Consider the following 14,256-nt stretch of genomic DNA (forward strand, 5'->3'; position numbering starts at 1 on the left):
TACGGCAGTATTTGCGACAGTCGCGCTTTACGGCCCCTTGTACGACAGTCGTCATTTACGGCAGTATTTGCGACAGTCGCGCTTTACGGCCCCTTTTACGACAGTCGCGCTTTACGGCCCCTTTTACGACAGTCGTCATTTACGGCAGTATTTACGACAGTCGCGCTTTACGGCAGTATTTGCGACAGTCGCGCTTTACGGCCCCTTTTACGACAGTCGCGCTTTACGGCCCGTTTTGCGACAGTCGCGCTTTACGGCCCCTTTTACGACAGTCGCGCTTTACGGCACCTTTTACGACAATCGCGCTTTACGGCCCCTTTTACGACAGTCGTCATTTACGGCAGTAATTTGCGACAGTCGCGCTTTACGGCCCCTTTTACGACAGTCGCGCTTTACGGCCCTTTTACGACAGTCGCGCTTTACGGCCCCTTTTACGACAGTCGTCATTTACGGCAGTATTTGCGACAGTCGCGCTTTACGGCCCCTTTTACGACAGTCGTCATTTACGGCAGTATTTGCGACAGTCGCGCTTTACGGCCCCTTTTACGACAGTCGCGCTTTACGGCCCCTTTTACGACAGTCGCGCTTTACGGCAGTATTTGCGACAGTCGCGCTTTACGGCCCCTTTTACGACAGTCGTCATTTACGGCAGTATTTGCGACAGTCCGCGCTTTACGGCCCCTTTTACGACAGTCGCGCTTTACGGCAGTATTTGCGACAGTCGCGCTTTACGGCCCCTTTTACGACAGTCGCGCTTTACGGCCCCTTTTACGACAGTCGTCATTTACGGCAGTATTTGCGACAGTCGCGCTTTACGGCCCCTTGTACGACAGTCGTCATTTACGGCAGTATTTGCGACAGTCGCGCTTTACGGCCCCTTTTACGACAGTCGCGCTTTACGGCCCCTTTTACGACAGTCGTCATTTACGGCAGTATTTGCGACAGTCGCGCTTTACGGCCCCTTTTACGACAGTCGCGCTTTACGGCCCCTTTTACGACAGTCGCTATTTACGGCAGTATTTGCGACAGTCGCGCTTTACGGCCCCTTTTACGACAGTCGTCATTTACGGCAGTTATTTGCGACAGTCGCGCTTTACGGCCCCTTTTACGACAGTCGCGCTTTACGGCCCCTTTTACGACAGTCGCGCTTTACGGCAGTATTTGCGACAGTCGCGCTTTACGGCCCCTTTTACGACAGTCGTCATTTACGGCAGTATTTGCGACAGTCGCGCTTTACGGCCCCTTTTACGACAGTCGCGCTTTACGGCAGTATTTGCGACAGTCGCGCTTTACGGCCCTTTTACGACAGTCGCGCTTTACGGCCCCTTTTACGACAGTCGTCATTTACGGCAGTATTTGCGACAGTCGCGCTTTACGGCCCCTTGTACGACAGTCGTCATTTACGGCAGTATTTGCGACAGTCGCGCTTTACGGCCCCTTTTACGACAGTCGCGCTTTACGGCCCCTTTTACGACAGTCGTCATTTACGGCAGTATTTACGACAGTCGCGCTTTACGGCAGTATTTGCGACAGTCGCGCTTTACGGCCCCTTTTACGACAGTCGCGCTTTACGGCCCGTTTTGCGACAGTCGCGCTTTACGGCCCCTTTTACGACAGTCGCGCTTTACGGCACCTTTTACGACAATCGCGCTTTACGGCCCCTTTTACGACAGTCGTCATTTACGGCAGTATTTGCGACAGTCGCGCTTTACGGCCCCTTTTACGACAGTCGCGCTTTACGGCCCCTTTTACGACAGTCGCGCTTTACGGCCCCTTTTACGACAGTCGTCATTTACGGCAGTATTTGCGACAGTCGCGCTTTACGGCCCCTTTTACGACAGTCGTCATTTACGGCAGTATTTGCGACAGTCGCGCTTTACGGCCCCTTTTACGACAGTCGCGCTTTACGGCCCCTTTTACGACAGTCGCGCTTTACGGCAGTATTTGCGACAGTCGCGCTTTACGGCCCCTTTTACGACAGTCGTCATTTACGGCAGTATTTGCGACAGTCGCGCTTTACGGCCCCTTTTACGACAGTCGCGCTTTACGGCAGTATTTGCGACAGTCGCGCTTTACGGCCCCTTTTACGACAGTCGCGCTTTACGGCCCCTTTTACGACAGTCGTCATTTACGGCAGTATTTGCGACAGTCGCGCTTTACGGCCCCTTGTACGACAGTCGTCATTTACGGCAGTATTTGCGACAGTCGCGCTTTACGGCCCCTTTTACGACAGTCGCGCTTTACGGCCCCTTTTACGACAGTCGTCATTTACGGCAGTATTTACGACAGTCGCGCTTTACGGCAGTATTTGCGACAGTCGCGCTTTACGGCCCCTTTTACGACAGTCGTCATTTACGGCAGTATTTGCGACAGTCGCGCTTTACGGCCCCTTTTACGACAGTCGCGCTTTACGGCAGTATTTGCGACAGTCGCGCTTTACGGCCCCTTTTACGACAGTCGCGCTTTACGGCCCCTTTTACGACAGTCGTCATTTACGGCAGTATTTGCGACAGTCGCGCTTTACGGCCCCTTTTACGACAGTCGCGCTTTACGGCCCCTTTTACGACAGTCGCTATTTACGGCAGTATTTGCGACAGTCGCGCTTTACGGCCCCTTTTACGACAGTCGTCATTTACGGCAGTATTTGCGACAGTCGCGCTTTACGGCCCCTTTTACGACAGTCGCGCTTTACGGCAGTATTTGCGACAGTCGCGCTTTACGGCCCCTTTTACGACAGTCGCGCTTTACGGCCCCTTTTACGACAGTCGTCATTTACGGCAGTATTTGCGACAGTCGCGCTTTACGGCCCCTTTTACGACAGTCGCGCTTTACGGCCCGTTTTGCGACAGTCGCGCTTTACGGCCCGTTTTGCGACAGTCGCGCTTTACGGCCCCTTTTACGACAGTCGCGCTTTACGGCACCTTTTACGACAGTCGTCATTTACGGCAGTATTTGCGACAGTCGCGCTTTACGGCCCCTTTTACGACAGTCGCGCTTTACGGCACCTTTTACGACAGTCGCGCTTTACGGCCCGTTTTGCGACAGTCGCGCTTTACGGCCCCTTTTACGACAGTCGCGCTTTACGGCACCTTTTACGACAATCGCGCTTTACGGCCCCTTTTACGACAGTCGTCATTTACGGCAGTATTTGCGACAGTCGCGCTTTACGGCCCCTTTTACGACAGTCTTCATTTACGGCAGTATTTGCGACAGTCGCGCTTTACGGCCCCTTTTACGACAGTCGCGCTTTACGGCACCTTTTACGACAGTCGCGCTTTACGGCCCGTTTTGCGACAGTCGCGCTTTACGGCCCCTTTTACGACAGTCGCGCTTTACGGCACCTTTTACGACAGTCGCGCTTTACGGCCCGTTTTGCGACAGTCGCGCTTTACGGCCCCTTTTACGACAGTCGCGCTTTACGGCACCTTTTACGACAATCGCGCTTTACGGCCCCTTTTACGACAGTCGTCATTTACGGCAGTATTTGCGACAGTCGCGCTTTACGGCCCCTTTTACGACAGTCTTCATTTACGGCAGTATTTGCGACAGTCGCGCTTTACGGCCCCTTTTACGACAGTCGCGCTTTACGGCAGTATTTGCGACAGTCGCGCTTTACGGCACCTTTTACGACAGTCGCGCTTTACGGCCCCTTTCTTAATGGAACTTTTACGGCACTGCACTTTCCGGGTTTCATTTTGTTTTTTTATTTATTCCTAAATAATTGTATTTTTTTAAATCTCTTTTTAATTTTATTTTTATTTTTAAGTTTTCTATTTTTTCAAGCATTTGATTTGATATGATTTGGTGCCACTGGAGCAGCTCAGGCCGGTGCTTGTGGTGCTGTTTGAGGGTCCCCAGCACGAGGGAAGAGCTGAGAACGGTTTTTTAAATTATTTTCTAGGATTTTTGTGGAATTTTATCTGGGATTTTTTTTCGGGGATTTTCCCAGGGATTTTTCCTTGAATTTTTTAGGACCTTCCCAGGATTTTTCCGGATTTTTTATGGAATTTTTCCCAAGATTTTCTGTGATTTTTCAGGATTTTTTGGGGTTTTGCCCAAGATCTTTTACAGCGATTTTTTCCTTATTTTTCTGGGATTTTTTTCCCAGGATTTTTTGGGGTTTTTCCAGGATTTTCCTGGGGATTTTTAGATGATTTTTTCAGGGTTTTATTTCATTTGTCTGGGATTTTTTCCCAGGATTTTCCCATTATTTTTCTGGGATTTTCCTGGGAATTTTTCCAGGGATTTTCCCAAGGTTTTTTTATTTTTCCCAGGATTTTATTTTTATTTTTTAAGACGTTTTCCAGGATGTTTGTGGAATTTTATCCAGGATTTTATTGGGGGGGGTTTTCCCAGGAATTTTCCTTTATTCTCCTGGTGTTTTTTCCCGGAATATTTCAGGATTTTCTGAGATTTTTCTAGGATTTTTCCAGAATTTTATCTGGGATTTTTCCAGGATTTTGCTCAGGGATTTTTCCAGGACTTTTCCATTATTTTCCCAAGGATTTTTCCCAGGGTTTTTTTCATATTTTCCCACATTTTAGGGTTTTTTTCTGTGATTTTTTCCAGGATTTTCTGTGATTTTTCCAGGATTTTATTTTCTGCGATTTTCCCATGGATTTTTCCATTATTTTCCCAGGGGTTTTTTGGAGGATTTTTCTGTGTTTTTCACCCTCTCAATGTCCAGCAGGTCGCTCTCGTAGATCTCGGCGATGGTTGCGATGGTGAAACGGCCCTGGGGGAAAATGGGGAAAAAATGGGAATATTCCATGGAAAATGGGAAAAAACATGGAAATAATGGGGATATTCCATGGGAAAATGGGAATAAAAATGGAATAATGGGGATATTCCATTGAGAAATGGGAATAAAAATGGAATAATGGGGATATTCCATGGAGAAATGGGAATAAACATTGGAAAAATGGGAAGAAAATGAGAGTATTCCATGGAAATAATGGGAATATTCCAGGGGAAAAAATAGGTAATGTTCCATGGAAAAATGCTAATATTTAAGGAAAAACTGAAATTTCCCAGGAGATTTGGGAATATTTAAGAGAAAAATGAGAATGTTCCTGGGAAAAAATGGAATAAAAATGGGAATTCTTAAGGGAAAAATAGGAAAAAATATGAAAAATGAGGATATTCCATGGGAAAATGAGAATAAAAAGGGGAATATTCCAAGAAAAATAGGAATAAAAGTGGGAATATTCCTGGCAAAAATGGGAAAAAACACGGAAAAATGGGAATAAAAATGGAAATATTCCAGGAAAAAATGGGAATGAAAATAGGAATTCTTAAGGGGAAAACAGGAAAAAACATGCAAAAATGGGGATATTCCAGGGGGAAATGACAATTAAAATGGGAAAATTCCTGGAAAAAATGGGAATAAAATTTGGGACTATTCCAGGGAAAAACGGGAATAAACAAGGGGGGAAAATGGGAATAAAAATGGGAATATTCCTGAGAAAATGGGAATGAAAATGGAAAAATGGGAATATTCCATGGAAAAATGGGAATATTCCAGGGAAAATGGAAAACACATGGAATAAATAAGAATATTCCAGGGAAAATGGGCATCAAAATGGGAATAAAAATCAAAATATTCCTGGGAAAAGGAGAATGAAAATGGGAATGAAAATGGGAATATTCAAGGAAAAATAGGAAAAAATGGAAAAATGGAATATCCAAAGAAAAATGGGAATTTTCCAGGGAAAAATGGAAATATTATAATGGAATAAATGAGAATAAAAATGGGAATAAAAACGGGAATATTCCTGGAAAATTAATGGGAATTAATGGGGAATTAAAGGGAATTAAAAGGGAATTAATGGGGTCAATAATGGGGTTGGTGCAGCTGAGCTGCCTCTAGATAACAGGGAAAAAACCTGGAAAAAATATGGAATAAGTATGGAATTAACACCTGGAATTATTAATAATTAAGGGGATTAATGAGAAATTAACTGGGAAGTAATGGGGAATTAATTGGGGATTAAGGGAGTTAATAATGGGGAATTAATGGGAATTAATGGGGAATTAATGGGGTTAATAATGGGGAATTAATAGGGTTGGTGCAGCTGAGCTGCCTCTGTAAAACAGGGAAAAACTGGAAAAAATACGGAACAAATATGGTAAAACATGGAATAAATATGGAATTAACACCTGGAATTATTAATAATTAGTGGGAATTAATGGGGGATTAATGGGAATTAATGGGGTTAATGATGGGGCTGGTGCAGCTGAGCTGCCTCAGGAAAACAGGAAAAAAACCCTGGAAAAATATGGAATAAATATGAAACTAACAGCTGCAATTATTAATAATTAATGGAGAATTAAGTGGGGAATTAATGGGGATTAATGGAGAATTAATGGAAGTTAATGGGGAATTAAATGGGGTCAATAATGGGGTTGGTCCAGCTGAGCTGTCTCTGGAAAACAAGGAAAAACCATGGAAAAAATATGGAATAAAGCCAGAAAAACATCAAATAAATATGAGGAATTAATTAATAATTAATGGAGATTAATGGGGTCAGTGATGGGGTTGGGGTTTGCTCTGGAGCTGCATTTGAGCTGGTACTAGAAAATTGGCAATAAATATGGAAAAAATATGAAAAAGCCACGAGGAACCCCTGGGAAACAGGAAAAAGATTGAATTATTCTGGGAAAAAAAATTAGTTTTCCTGGGAATTCTAGGGAAAAAATTGAATTATTCCAGGAAAAATGGAGTTTTTGCGGGAAAAACGGGAATTACTTTGGGAATTCTGGGGGGTGGGGAAGGAACCGGGGTGAGAGAAGGGGAATTGGGGCAATTTTGGGTGCCCCCCCACAAGAAAATCCCCAAATTTCCCCTCAGGACCCCCCAATTCCCCTCATCATTCCCCCAATTTCCCTCAGGACCCCCCAGTTCACCTCCCCCACCCCACTTTCCCCTCACAATTTCCCCAATTTTCCCCCAATTCCCCTCCCCCCCCCATTCCCCTCACGACTCCCCCAATTCCCGCCTTTCCCCCCCCCTCATTTTCCCGCCCTTTTCCCCCCTCAGGCCTCCCCGTCTCCCCTTCACCCCGTTCCCCTCAGGCCTCCCAAGGCCTCCCCGGCTCCGCCGCCCGCCCCGTTCCCCCTCCCCGGTACCGGACGCACCCAAAGAGGACCCCGAGGAAGGACTGAGCCCCCCGGACCTTCCGCTCGGCCTCGCTCAGCAACCGCTGCGCCTCCGCTTCCTTCTCCGCCGCCATGGCCGCCATGACGGCGCCGCCGCCGTCCCGCGTGACCCCCGCGCCGCGTCACGTGACGGGGAGCGCCGCCGTCAGCAGCGCGGGGCGCCCCCTGGCGGGCGGGAGGAGTGAGGGGAGCGATGAGTGGGCGTGGTTTATGCAAATCGAGACGCGCGACGGGGGTGGGCAGAACTCGGGGTTGGGGGCGTGGTTTGTGGTGATTGACGGCGAAGGAAATGAGCCGCCTGGCCGGCTGGGAAGTTCCCCCCGTGTCCGTCTGTCCGTCCCATATCCCTCTGTCCCTCCATGTCCCTCCCTTGTCCCTCTGTCCCTCCCATGTCCCTCTGTCCCTCCCATGTTCCTTTGTCCCTCCCATGTCCCCCCCCACCGTGTCCCTCTGTCCCCTCCCCGTGTCCCCCGTCACTCCCGTGTCCCTCTGTCCCCTCCCATGTCCCCCCATGTCCCTCTGTCCCCCTCCCATGTCCCTCTGTCCCTCCCGTGTTTCCCCACGTCCCCCCGTGTCCCCTCCCGTGTCCGTCTGTCCGTCCCTTTCCGCCCCACACGGGCGCGGCCTCCCCAATCCCCGCCCCCCTCCCCTCCAATCCCCGCCCCCCCAATCCGCGCTCTCTTCTTCGCCCTGCGCCGCCCCTCCCCTTTTAATCCCCGCTCCTCCTCCCCCATTGGCCCCTTGAGGCCCCGCCCCCCCCTCGCTCCGAGGCCCCGCCCCCGCCATGCGCCATCTCCCGGCCGGGCCGCGCCGTCCTCGAGCCGCGGGTTCGAGTCCCGGCCCGGCCCCGGTGCGCGCCGCCGGTACCGGAACCGGGCCCGGGCTGGGTCTGGGGGCTCCTCCCGCGGCCCCCGCGCCCGGCGCGGCCGCTGCCGGTGCTGCTGGCGGTGCTGGCGGCCGCCGCCGTGATCCTCGTGTGCTGGCCCGGCGGGGAGCGCGGAGGGAGCGGAGCGGGGGGTAACGGGGGCGATAACGGGGAGATAACGGGGGGGATAACGGGGACGATAACGGGGGTAACGGGGGCGATAACGGGGGGATAACGGGGGCTATAACGGGGGGGGTAACGGGGGGGATAACGGGGCGATAACGGGGGGGATAATGGGGGGGTTAATGGGGGGATAATGGGGAGGGGACCGGGGATAACGGGGGGGTTAACGGGAGACGCCCCCCAAACTCTTCGGGACCCCCAAATCCACTCCGGGACCCCCTCAGAACGCCCCCGAACTCTTCGGGACCTCCAAAACCTCTCTGGGACCCCCAAAAATCACTCAGGGACCCCCCAAACTGCTCCGGGATCCCCAAAACTGCTCTGGGACCCCCCCAAATCACTCCGGGACCCCCGAGACCCATCTGGGACCCCCCCCAAATCCCCCCCAGGACCCCCCAAAATCCCCCCAGGACCCTTTGGAACCCTTTGGGATCCCCCCAAATCACTCCGGGACCCCCCAAACCCCTCTGGGACCCCCCAAATCCCCCCAAAATCCCTCTGGGACACCCCAGGACCCCCCAAATCCCCCCAGGACCCCCCAAAATCCCCCCAGGATCCCCCGGACCGCGCCCTCAGGACCCTCCTGGCCCGGCTGGACCCCGCCCGGCTCTGGGGGTCCCTCCTGAGACCCCTCCTGCACGAGAGGGTCCCTGGGGGGCCCGGCAGCCGCGCCGCCCGACAGGTGAGACCCCCGAAATACACACCTGAGACCCCCAAAACCCCCCGAAAACCATCCCGGGACCCCCAAAAACCACCCCAATATACACCTGGGACCCCCAAAATACACTGGGACCCCCAAAAACCCCCCGAAAACCATCCCGAGACCCCCAAAAACCACCCCAGTATACACCTGGGACCCCTAAAATACACCTGGGACCCCCAAAAAGACCCCAAAAACCATCCCGGGACCCCCAAAAACCACCCCAATATACACCTGGGACCCCTAAAATACACCTGGGACCCCCAAAAAGACCCAAATTTCCCCTAAATCCCTCCCTAAACCTCCCCAAAATCCTCCCACCTGTCCCTCACCTGTGCCACCTAAGCCACCTGTGCCCTCACCTGTCCCCACCACATCCTGTCCCACTTGTGCCCTCACCTGTCCCCAGCACTCTTGTCGCACCTGCGCTCCCTGCGCACCCGCTGGCACCTGGAGCTGGACACCTGTGCCCACCTGTGCCACCTGACCCCAAATCTCCTATACCTGTCCCCACCTGCCTCTCACCTGTCCCTCACCTGTCTCATCTGTCCCCAGCACATCCTGTCCCACCTGTGCCCTCACCTGTCCCACCTGTGTCCCCCCAGCACATCCTGTCCCACCTGTGCCCTCACCTGTCCCACCTGTGTCCCCCCAGCACATCCTGTCGCACCTGCGCTCCCTGCGCGCCCGCTGGCACCTGGAGCTGGACACCTTTGTGGCGGCCACGCCCCGCGGGCAGGTGACCTTCAGCAGCGTGGTGGCCACGGCGGCGCCCGCAGGTGCGCGGCGCCTGGCGCTGGCCTGCCACTACGACACCAAGGTGCTCTCACCTGGGGACGCACCTGGGCATGGCTCACCTGGGCACTCACCTGGGCATCGCTCACCTGAGCCGTTCGTGGGCGCCACCGACGCCGCCGTGCCCTGCGCGCTCCTGCTGGAGCTGGCGTCAGCGCTGGACGCACACCTGAGCGCCAGGGCAGAGCAGGTGAGCACACCTGGGGACACCTGGGGACACTTGGGGACAGGGACAGGTGGGACAGGTGTGGGTCTGCGCGTTCCTGCTGGAGCTGGCGTCGGTGCTGGACGGACACCTGAGCGCCAGGGCAGAGCAGGTGAGCACACCTGGGACAGGTGAGCACACCTGGGGATGGGTGGGGATGGGTGGGGGTGAATTCAGGACGCCTGGGAGTCACCTTGGGATACCTGGGGCTCACATGGGGACACCTGGGGACAGCTGGGGGTCACCTGGGAATGGGTGGGAGTTACCTGGGGGTCACCTGGACACACCTCAGGACACCTGGGGATCACCTGGGGACACCCGGGGGTCACCTCAGGATACCTGGGGACACTTGGGGGACACCTGGCGACAGGACAGGTGCCCCAGGTGTGGTCCAGGTGTCCCCAGGTGTGTAACGCAGGTGTGCCCAGGTGTGTAACCCAGGTGTGCTCAGGTGTGTAAAGCAGGTGTGCTCAGGTGTGTCCCAGGTGTGCCCAGGTGTGTAACCCAGGTGTGCTCAGGTGTGTAACCCAGGTGTGCTCAGGTGTGTCCCAGGTGTCCCCAGGTGTGTAACGCAGGTGTGCCCAGGTGTGTAATCCAGGTGTGCTCAGGTGTGTAACGCAGGTGTGCTCAGGTGTGTAACCCAGGTGTGCCCAGGTGTGTAACGCAGGTGTGCCCAGGTGTGTAACGCAGGTGTGCCCAGGTGTGTAACGCAGGTGTCCCCGCAGGACCCCCCTGTGACGCTGCAGCTGCTGTTCCTGGACGGGGAGGAGGCGTTCGACACCTGGAGCGAGAGCGACTCCCTGTACGGGGCGCGACACCTGGCGGGGAAAATGGCCAGGAGGGGACACCCCGCGGGGTCAGAGGTCACCGCCATGGTCAGTGACACACCTGGGGACACACCAGGGACACACCTGGGGTCAGAGGTCACGGCCATGGTCAGTGACACACCTGGGGACAGGGACAGACCTGGGACACACTTGGGGACACTGTCCCTGTGCTTGTGTCCCTGACCCCACGGTGTCCCCAATGTCCCCAAATTGTCCCCTGTGTGTCCCTGTGTCTGTCCCTGTGTCCTTCCTGTCCCCTCTGTGTCCCCATGTCTCTTCTCTGTCCACCTGTCCCTGTCACTGTGGTGTCCCCATGGTGTGCTCAGTGTCCCCAGTGTCCCCACAGTGTCACCCCTGTGTCCCCAGAGCTGCTGGTGCTGCTGGACCTGCTGGGCGCCCCCGGCCCCGCTGCGTCCCCGTGTCCCTGTGTGTCCCCATGTCCCTGTGTCTGTCCCTGTCCCCTGTGTGTCTCTGTGTCCCTGTGTGTCCCCACGGTGTCCCCATGATGTCCCCTGTGTGTCCCCAGAGCCTGCTGGTGCTGCTGGACCTGCTGGGCGCCCCCGGCCCCGCCATCCACAGCCACTTCCCCCAGAGCCACCACTGGTTCCTGCGGCTGCACGGCATCGGTGAGGGGACATGGGGACAACGGGGACATTGGGGACAATGGGGAGATTGGGGGGACATTGGAGACAATGGGGAGATTGGGGACATCGGGGACAATGGGGACACTGGGGACATTGAGGGGACATTGGGGACACTGGGGAGATTGGGGACAGGGTGGGGACAGCGGGAAGGGGTGGGGAGAAGGAGTGGGACGGGGACAGTGACATGGGATGGTCCCCAATGTCCTCTCGATGTCCCCACTGTCCCCAATCCCCCCACTGTCCCCAATATGTCCCCACTGTCCCAGCAGTGTCCCCAGTGTCCCCATTGTCCCCTCAGAGCGCCGTCTCCGCCACCTCGGGCTCCTGCAGTCGCCGCCGCCGCCGTTTTTCCGCCTCAGCCCGGCCCCGGGGCCCGTCGAGGACGACCACGTGCCCTTCCTGCGCCGAGGTGACGTCACCCGCCGTCCCCGAGTGTCCCCAAAATGTCCCCCGATGTCCCTCCTGTGTCCCCCATTGTCCCCCCAATGTCCCCTGGACTCCTCGGTGTCACTCTGTGTCCCCAATCCCCCCAATGTCCCCCCAGTGTCCCCAATGTCCCCATTGTCCCCAGTGTCCCCAAATGTCCCCCAATGTCCCCAATCCCCCCAATGTCCCCCCAGTGTCCCCAATCCCCCCAATGTCCCCCCAATGTCCCCAATGCCCTCAATGTCCCCAATGTCCCCCCAATGTCCCCAATCCCCCCAATGTCCCCCCATGTCCCCATTGTCCCCAATGTCCCCAGTGTCCCCAATGTCCCCAATCCCCCCACTGTCCCCACTGTCCCCATTGTCCCCAATGTCCCCAGTGTCCCCAATCCCCCCAATGTCCCCAATGTCCCCAGTGTCCCCAATGTCCCCAATCCCCCCACTGTCCCCAATGTCCCCAGTGTCCCCAATGTCCCCAATCCCCCCAGTGTCCCCAGTGTCCCCAATGTCCCCAGTGTCCCCAATGTCCCCAATCCCCCCAGTGTCCCCAGTGTCCCCAATGTCCCCAATGTCCCCATTGCTGTCCCCAGGTGTCCCGGTGCTCCACGTGATCCCGACGCCGTTCCCGCGGGTCTGGCACACCCTCGGGGACACCGAGGACAATCTGCACCCCCCGACCGTGCACGACCTGGCCAAGGTCCTGCTGCTCTTCGTGGCTGAGTTCCTGCAGCTCTGACACCCAAAAATCAAAAAATTCACCCCAAAAAATCCAAAAATTAAAAAAAATTACAAAAATACAAAAAAAGGGGGAAAAAAAAGCAAAAAAAAAATCACAAAAAAATCACAAAAACCCCCCGGGACCCGGCCAAGGTCCTGCTGCTCTTCGTGCCTGAGTTCCTGCAGCTCTGACTCCCAAAAAAACCCCAAAAAAGCAAAAAAATCAAAAAAGTCCAAAACCCCCCCCAAAAAACAGCAAAAAAATTTTAAAAATCCCAAAAAAACCAACAAAAAATACCCCAGAAAAGCAATGAAAAAACCTCAAAACCCCCAAAAATAAAAAAAAACCCCAAAACCCCCAAATAAATCCCCAATACCCCATAAAACCCCCCAAAACCCCAAATAAACACACAAAAAAAAATTCCAAAACCACCAAAATTTCCCTTTTATTGCCCGGATTTGGGTGCGCAGCTGACGTCACACCTGGGTGGGGGGGTGAAATGAGGGGTTAAAGGGGGGGTCTGGGGGTCTCGGGGGGATTTTGGGAGTTTTGGGGGGGAATTTGGGGTTTTGGGGGGGATTTTGGGGGTCCCGGTGGGATTTTGGGGTTTTTGGGGGGATTTTGGGGGTCTCACCCTGGTGGCCGAGGGTCTCTGCGGGCGCCGCTCCGGCCCGGGGGGGCTCAGCCTGGGGGTCCCCCCCGTGTCCTTGGGGGTCCTGGGGGCCAAAAATCGCCGTGAGACCCCCCCAGGAACCTCCAAACGGAACCTGGGACCCCCCAAAAATTCCCCAAATGGAACCTGGGACCTCCAAAATTCCCCAAATGGAACCTGGGACCCCCCAGGAACCCCCAAATCCCCACCTGGAACCTGCTGGGACCCCCCAAAACGCCTTGAAATCCCCCAAACTGCCCCCAAAACCCCTTAAAACCTCCTAAACTGCCCCAAAACCCCCCAAAACTGTCCCAAAACCTTCCAAATTTCCCCAAAAGCCCCATCGAACCCTGAACCCCAAACTGCAACAAAACCCCCTGAAAACTCCTAAAACTGCCCCAAAACCTCTTAAAACCTCCCAAACTGCTCCAAAACCTCCCAAACTGCCCCAAAATCTTCCAAATTGTCCCAAAACTGCTCTGAACTCTGAACCATAAACTGCTCCAAAATCCCCCAAACTGCCCCTAAACAATGAACCCCAAACTGCCCCAAACCGCCCCAAAACCCCCGAAAACCCCCAAAACCGCCCCAAAGCGCCCCAAACCCTCACCTGCCGCCTCTGCGCCTCCTGGCCACGGCCAGCCCCACGCCGGGCGCGAGCAGCAGCAGCGGGAGCGCGCACAGCGCCAGCGGGGCCGCGCCCCGGGGCCGCCCCGCCCCCGCCCCTGTGCCTGCGCCCGGGGGCGGCCCCGCGCGCTCCTCGCAGCGCGCGCCCATGAACCCCGGCGCGCAGGCGCACACGGGCCCCGAGAAGTGCGTGAAGCACGTGCCGCCGTGCGCGCACGGGTTGGGCGCGCACGCGCCGGCGCGGCGGCGGCAGCGCGGGCCCGCGAAGCCGAGCGTGCACGTGCACGTGAAGGCGTTGGCGCCGTCCTGGCACGTGCCGCCGTGCGCGCACGGGTTCGGGCTGCAGTCGTCCGCGTTGCGCTCGCAGCGCCGCCCCGAGAAGCCCCGAGGGCAGCGGCAGTGCGGGGCGGCGCCGCCCGGCGAGTCCCGGCACTGCCCGCCTGCGTGCGGGGGGAGA

The 14,256-nt window shown here is 55.2% G+C and overlaps 1 protein-coding gene and 1 long non-coding RNA gene across 2 annotated transcripts; one reads left to right on the forward strand and one right to left on the reverse strand.

Annotated features, from left to right (window-relative positions):
* The first annotated feature begins 7,942 nt into the window (after positions 1-7,942).
* QPCTL (glutaminyl-peptide cyclotransferase like) lies at positions 7,943-12,542 on the forward strand. Its single transcript, XM_054295110.1, is given in 8 exon segments — positions 7,943-8,011; positions 8,013-8,168; positions 8,739-8,888; positions 9,562-9,891; positions 10,632-10,781; positions 11,260-11,359; positions 11,676-11,786; positions 12,393-12,542. Coding segments are annotated over 8 exon segments (1,212 nt in total). The 3' UTR covers positions 12,539-12,542.
* A 325-nt stretch (positions 12,543-12,867) lies between these two features.
* LOC128950232 (uncharacterized) lies at positions 12,868-13,854 on the reverse strand. The gene is made up of 3 exons (XR_008484331.1): positions 13,783-13,854; positions 13,155-13,236; positions 12,868-13,002 (listed from the first exon to the last, which is right to left on the reverse strand). It is a non-coding gene; the product is annotated as an uncharacterized LOC128950232 (long non-coding RNA).
* Positions 13,855-14,256: the final 402 nt, after the last annotated feature.

The sequence above is a fragment of the Melozone crissalis genome, unplaced genomic scaffold (genome assembly GCF_028551555.1).
Source record: "Melozone crissalis strain CALT ecotype California unplaced genomic scaffold, PUWL_Pcris_2 ptg000519l_1, whole genome shotgun sequence".
NCBI classification, from domain to species: Eukaryota; Metazoa; Chordata; class Aves; order Passeriformes; family Passerellidae; genus Melozone; species Melozone crissalis.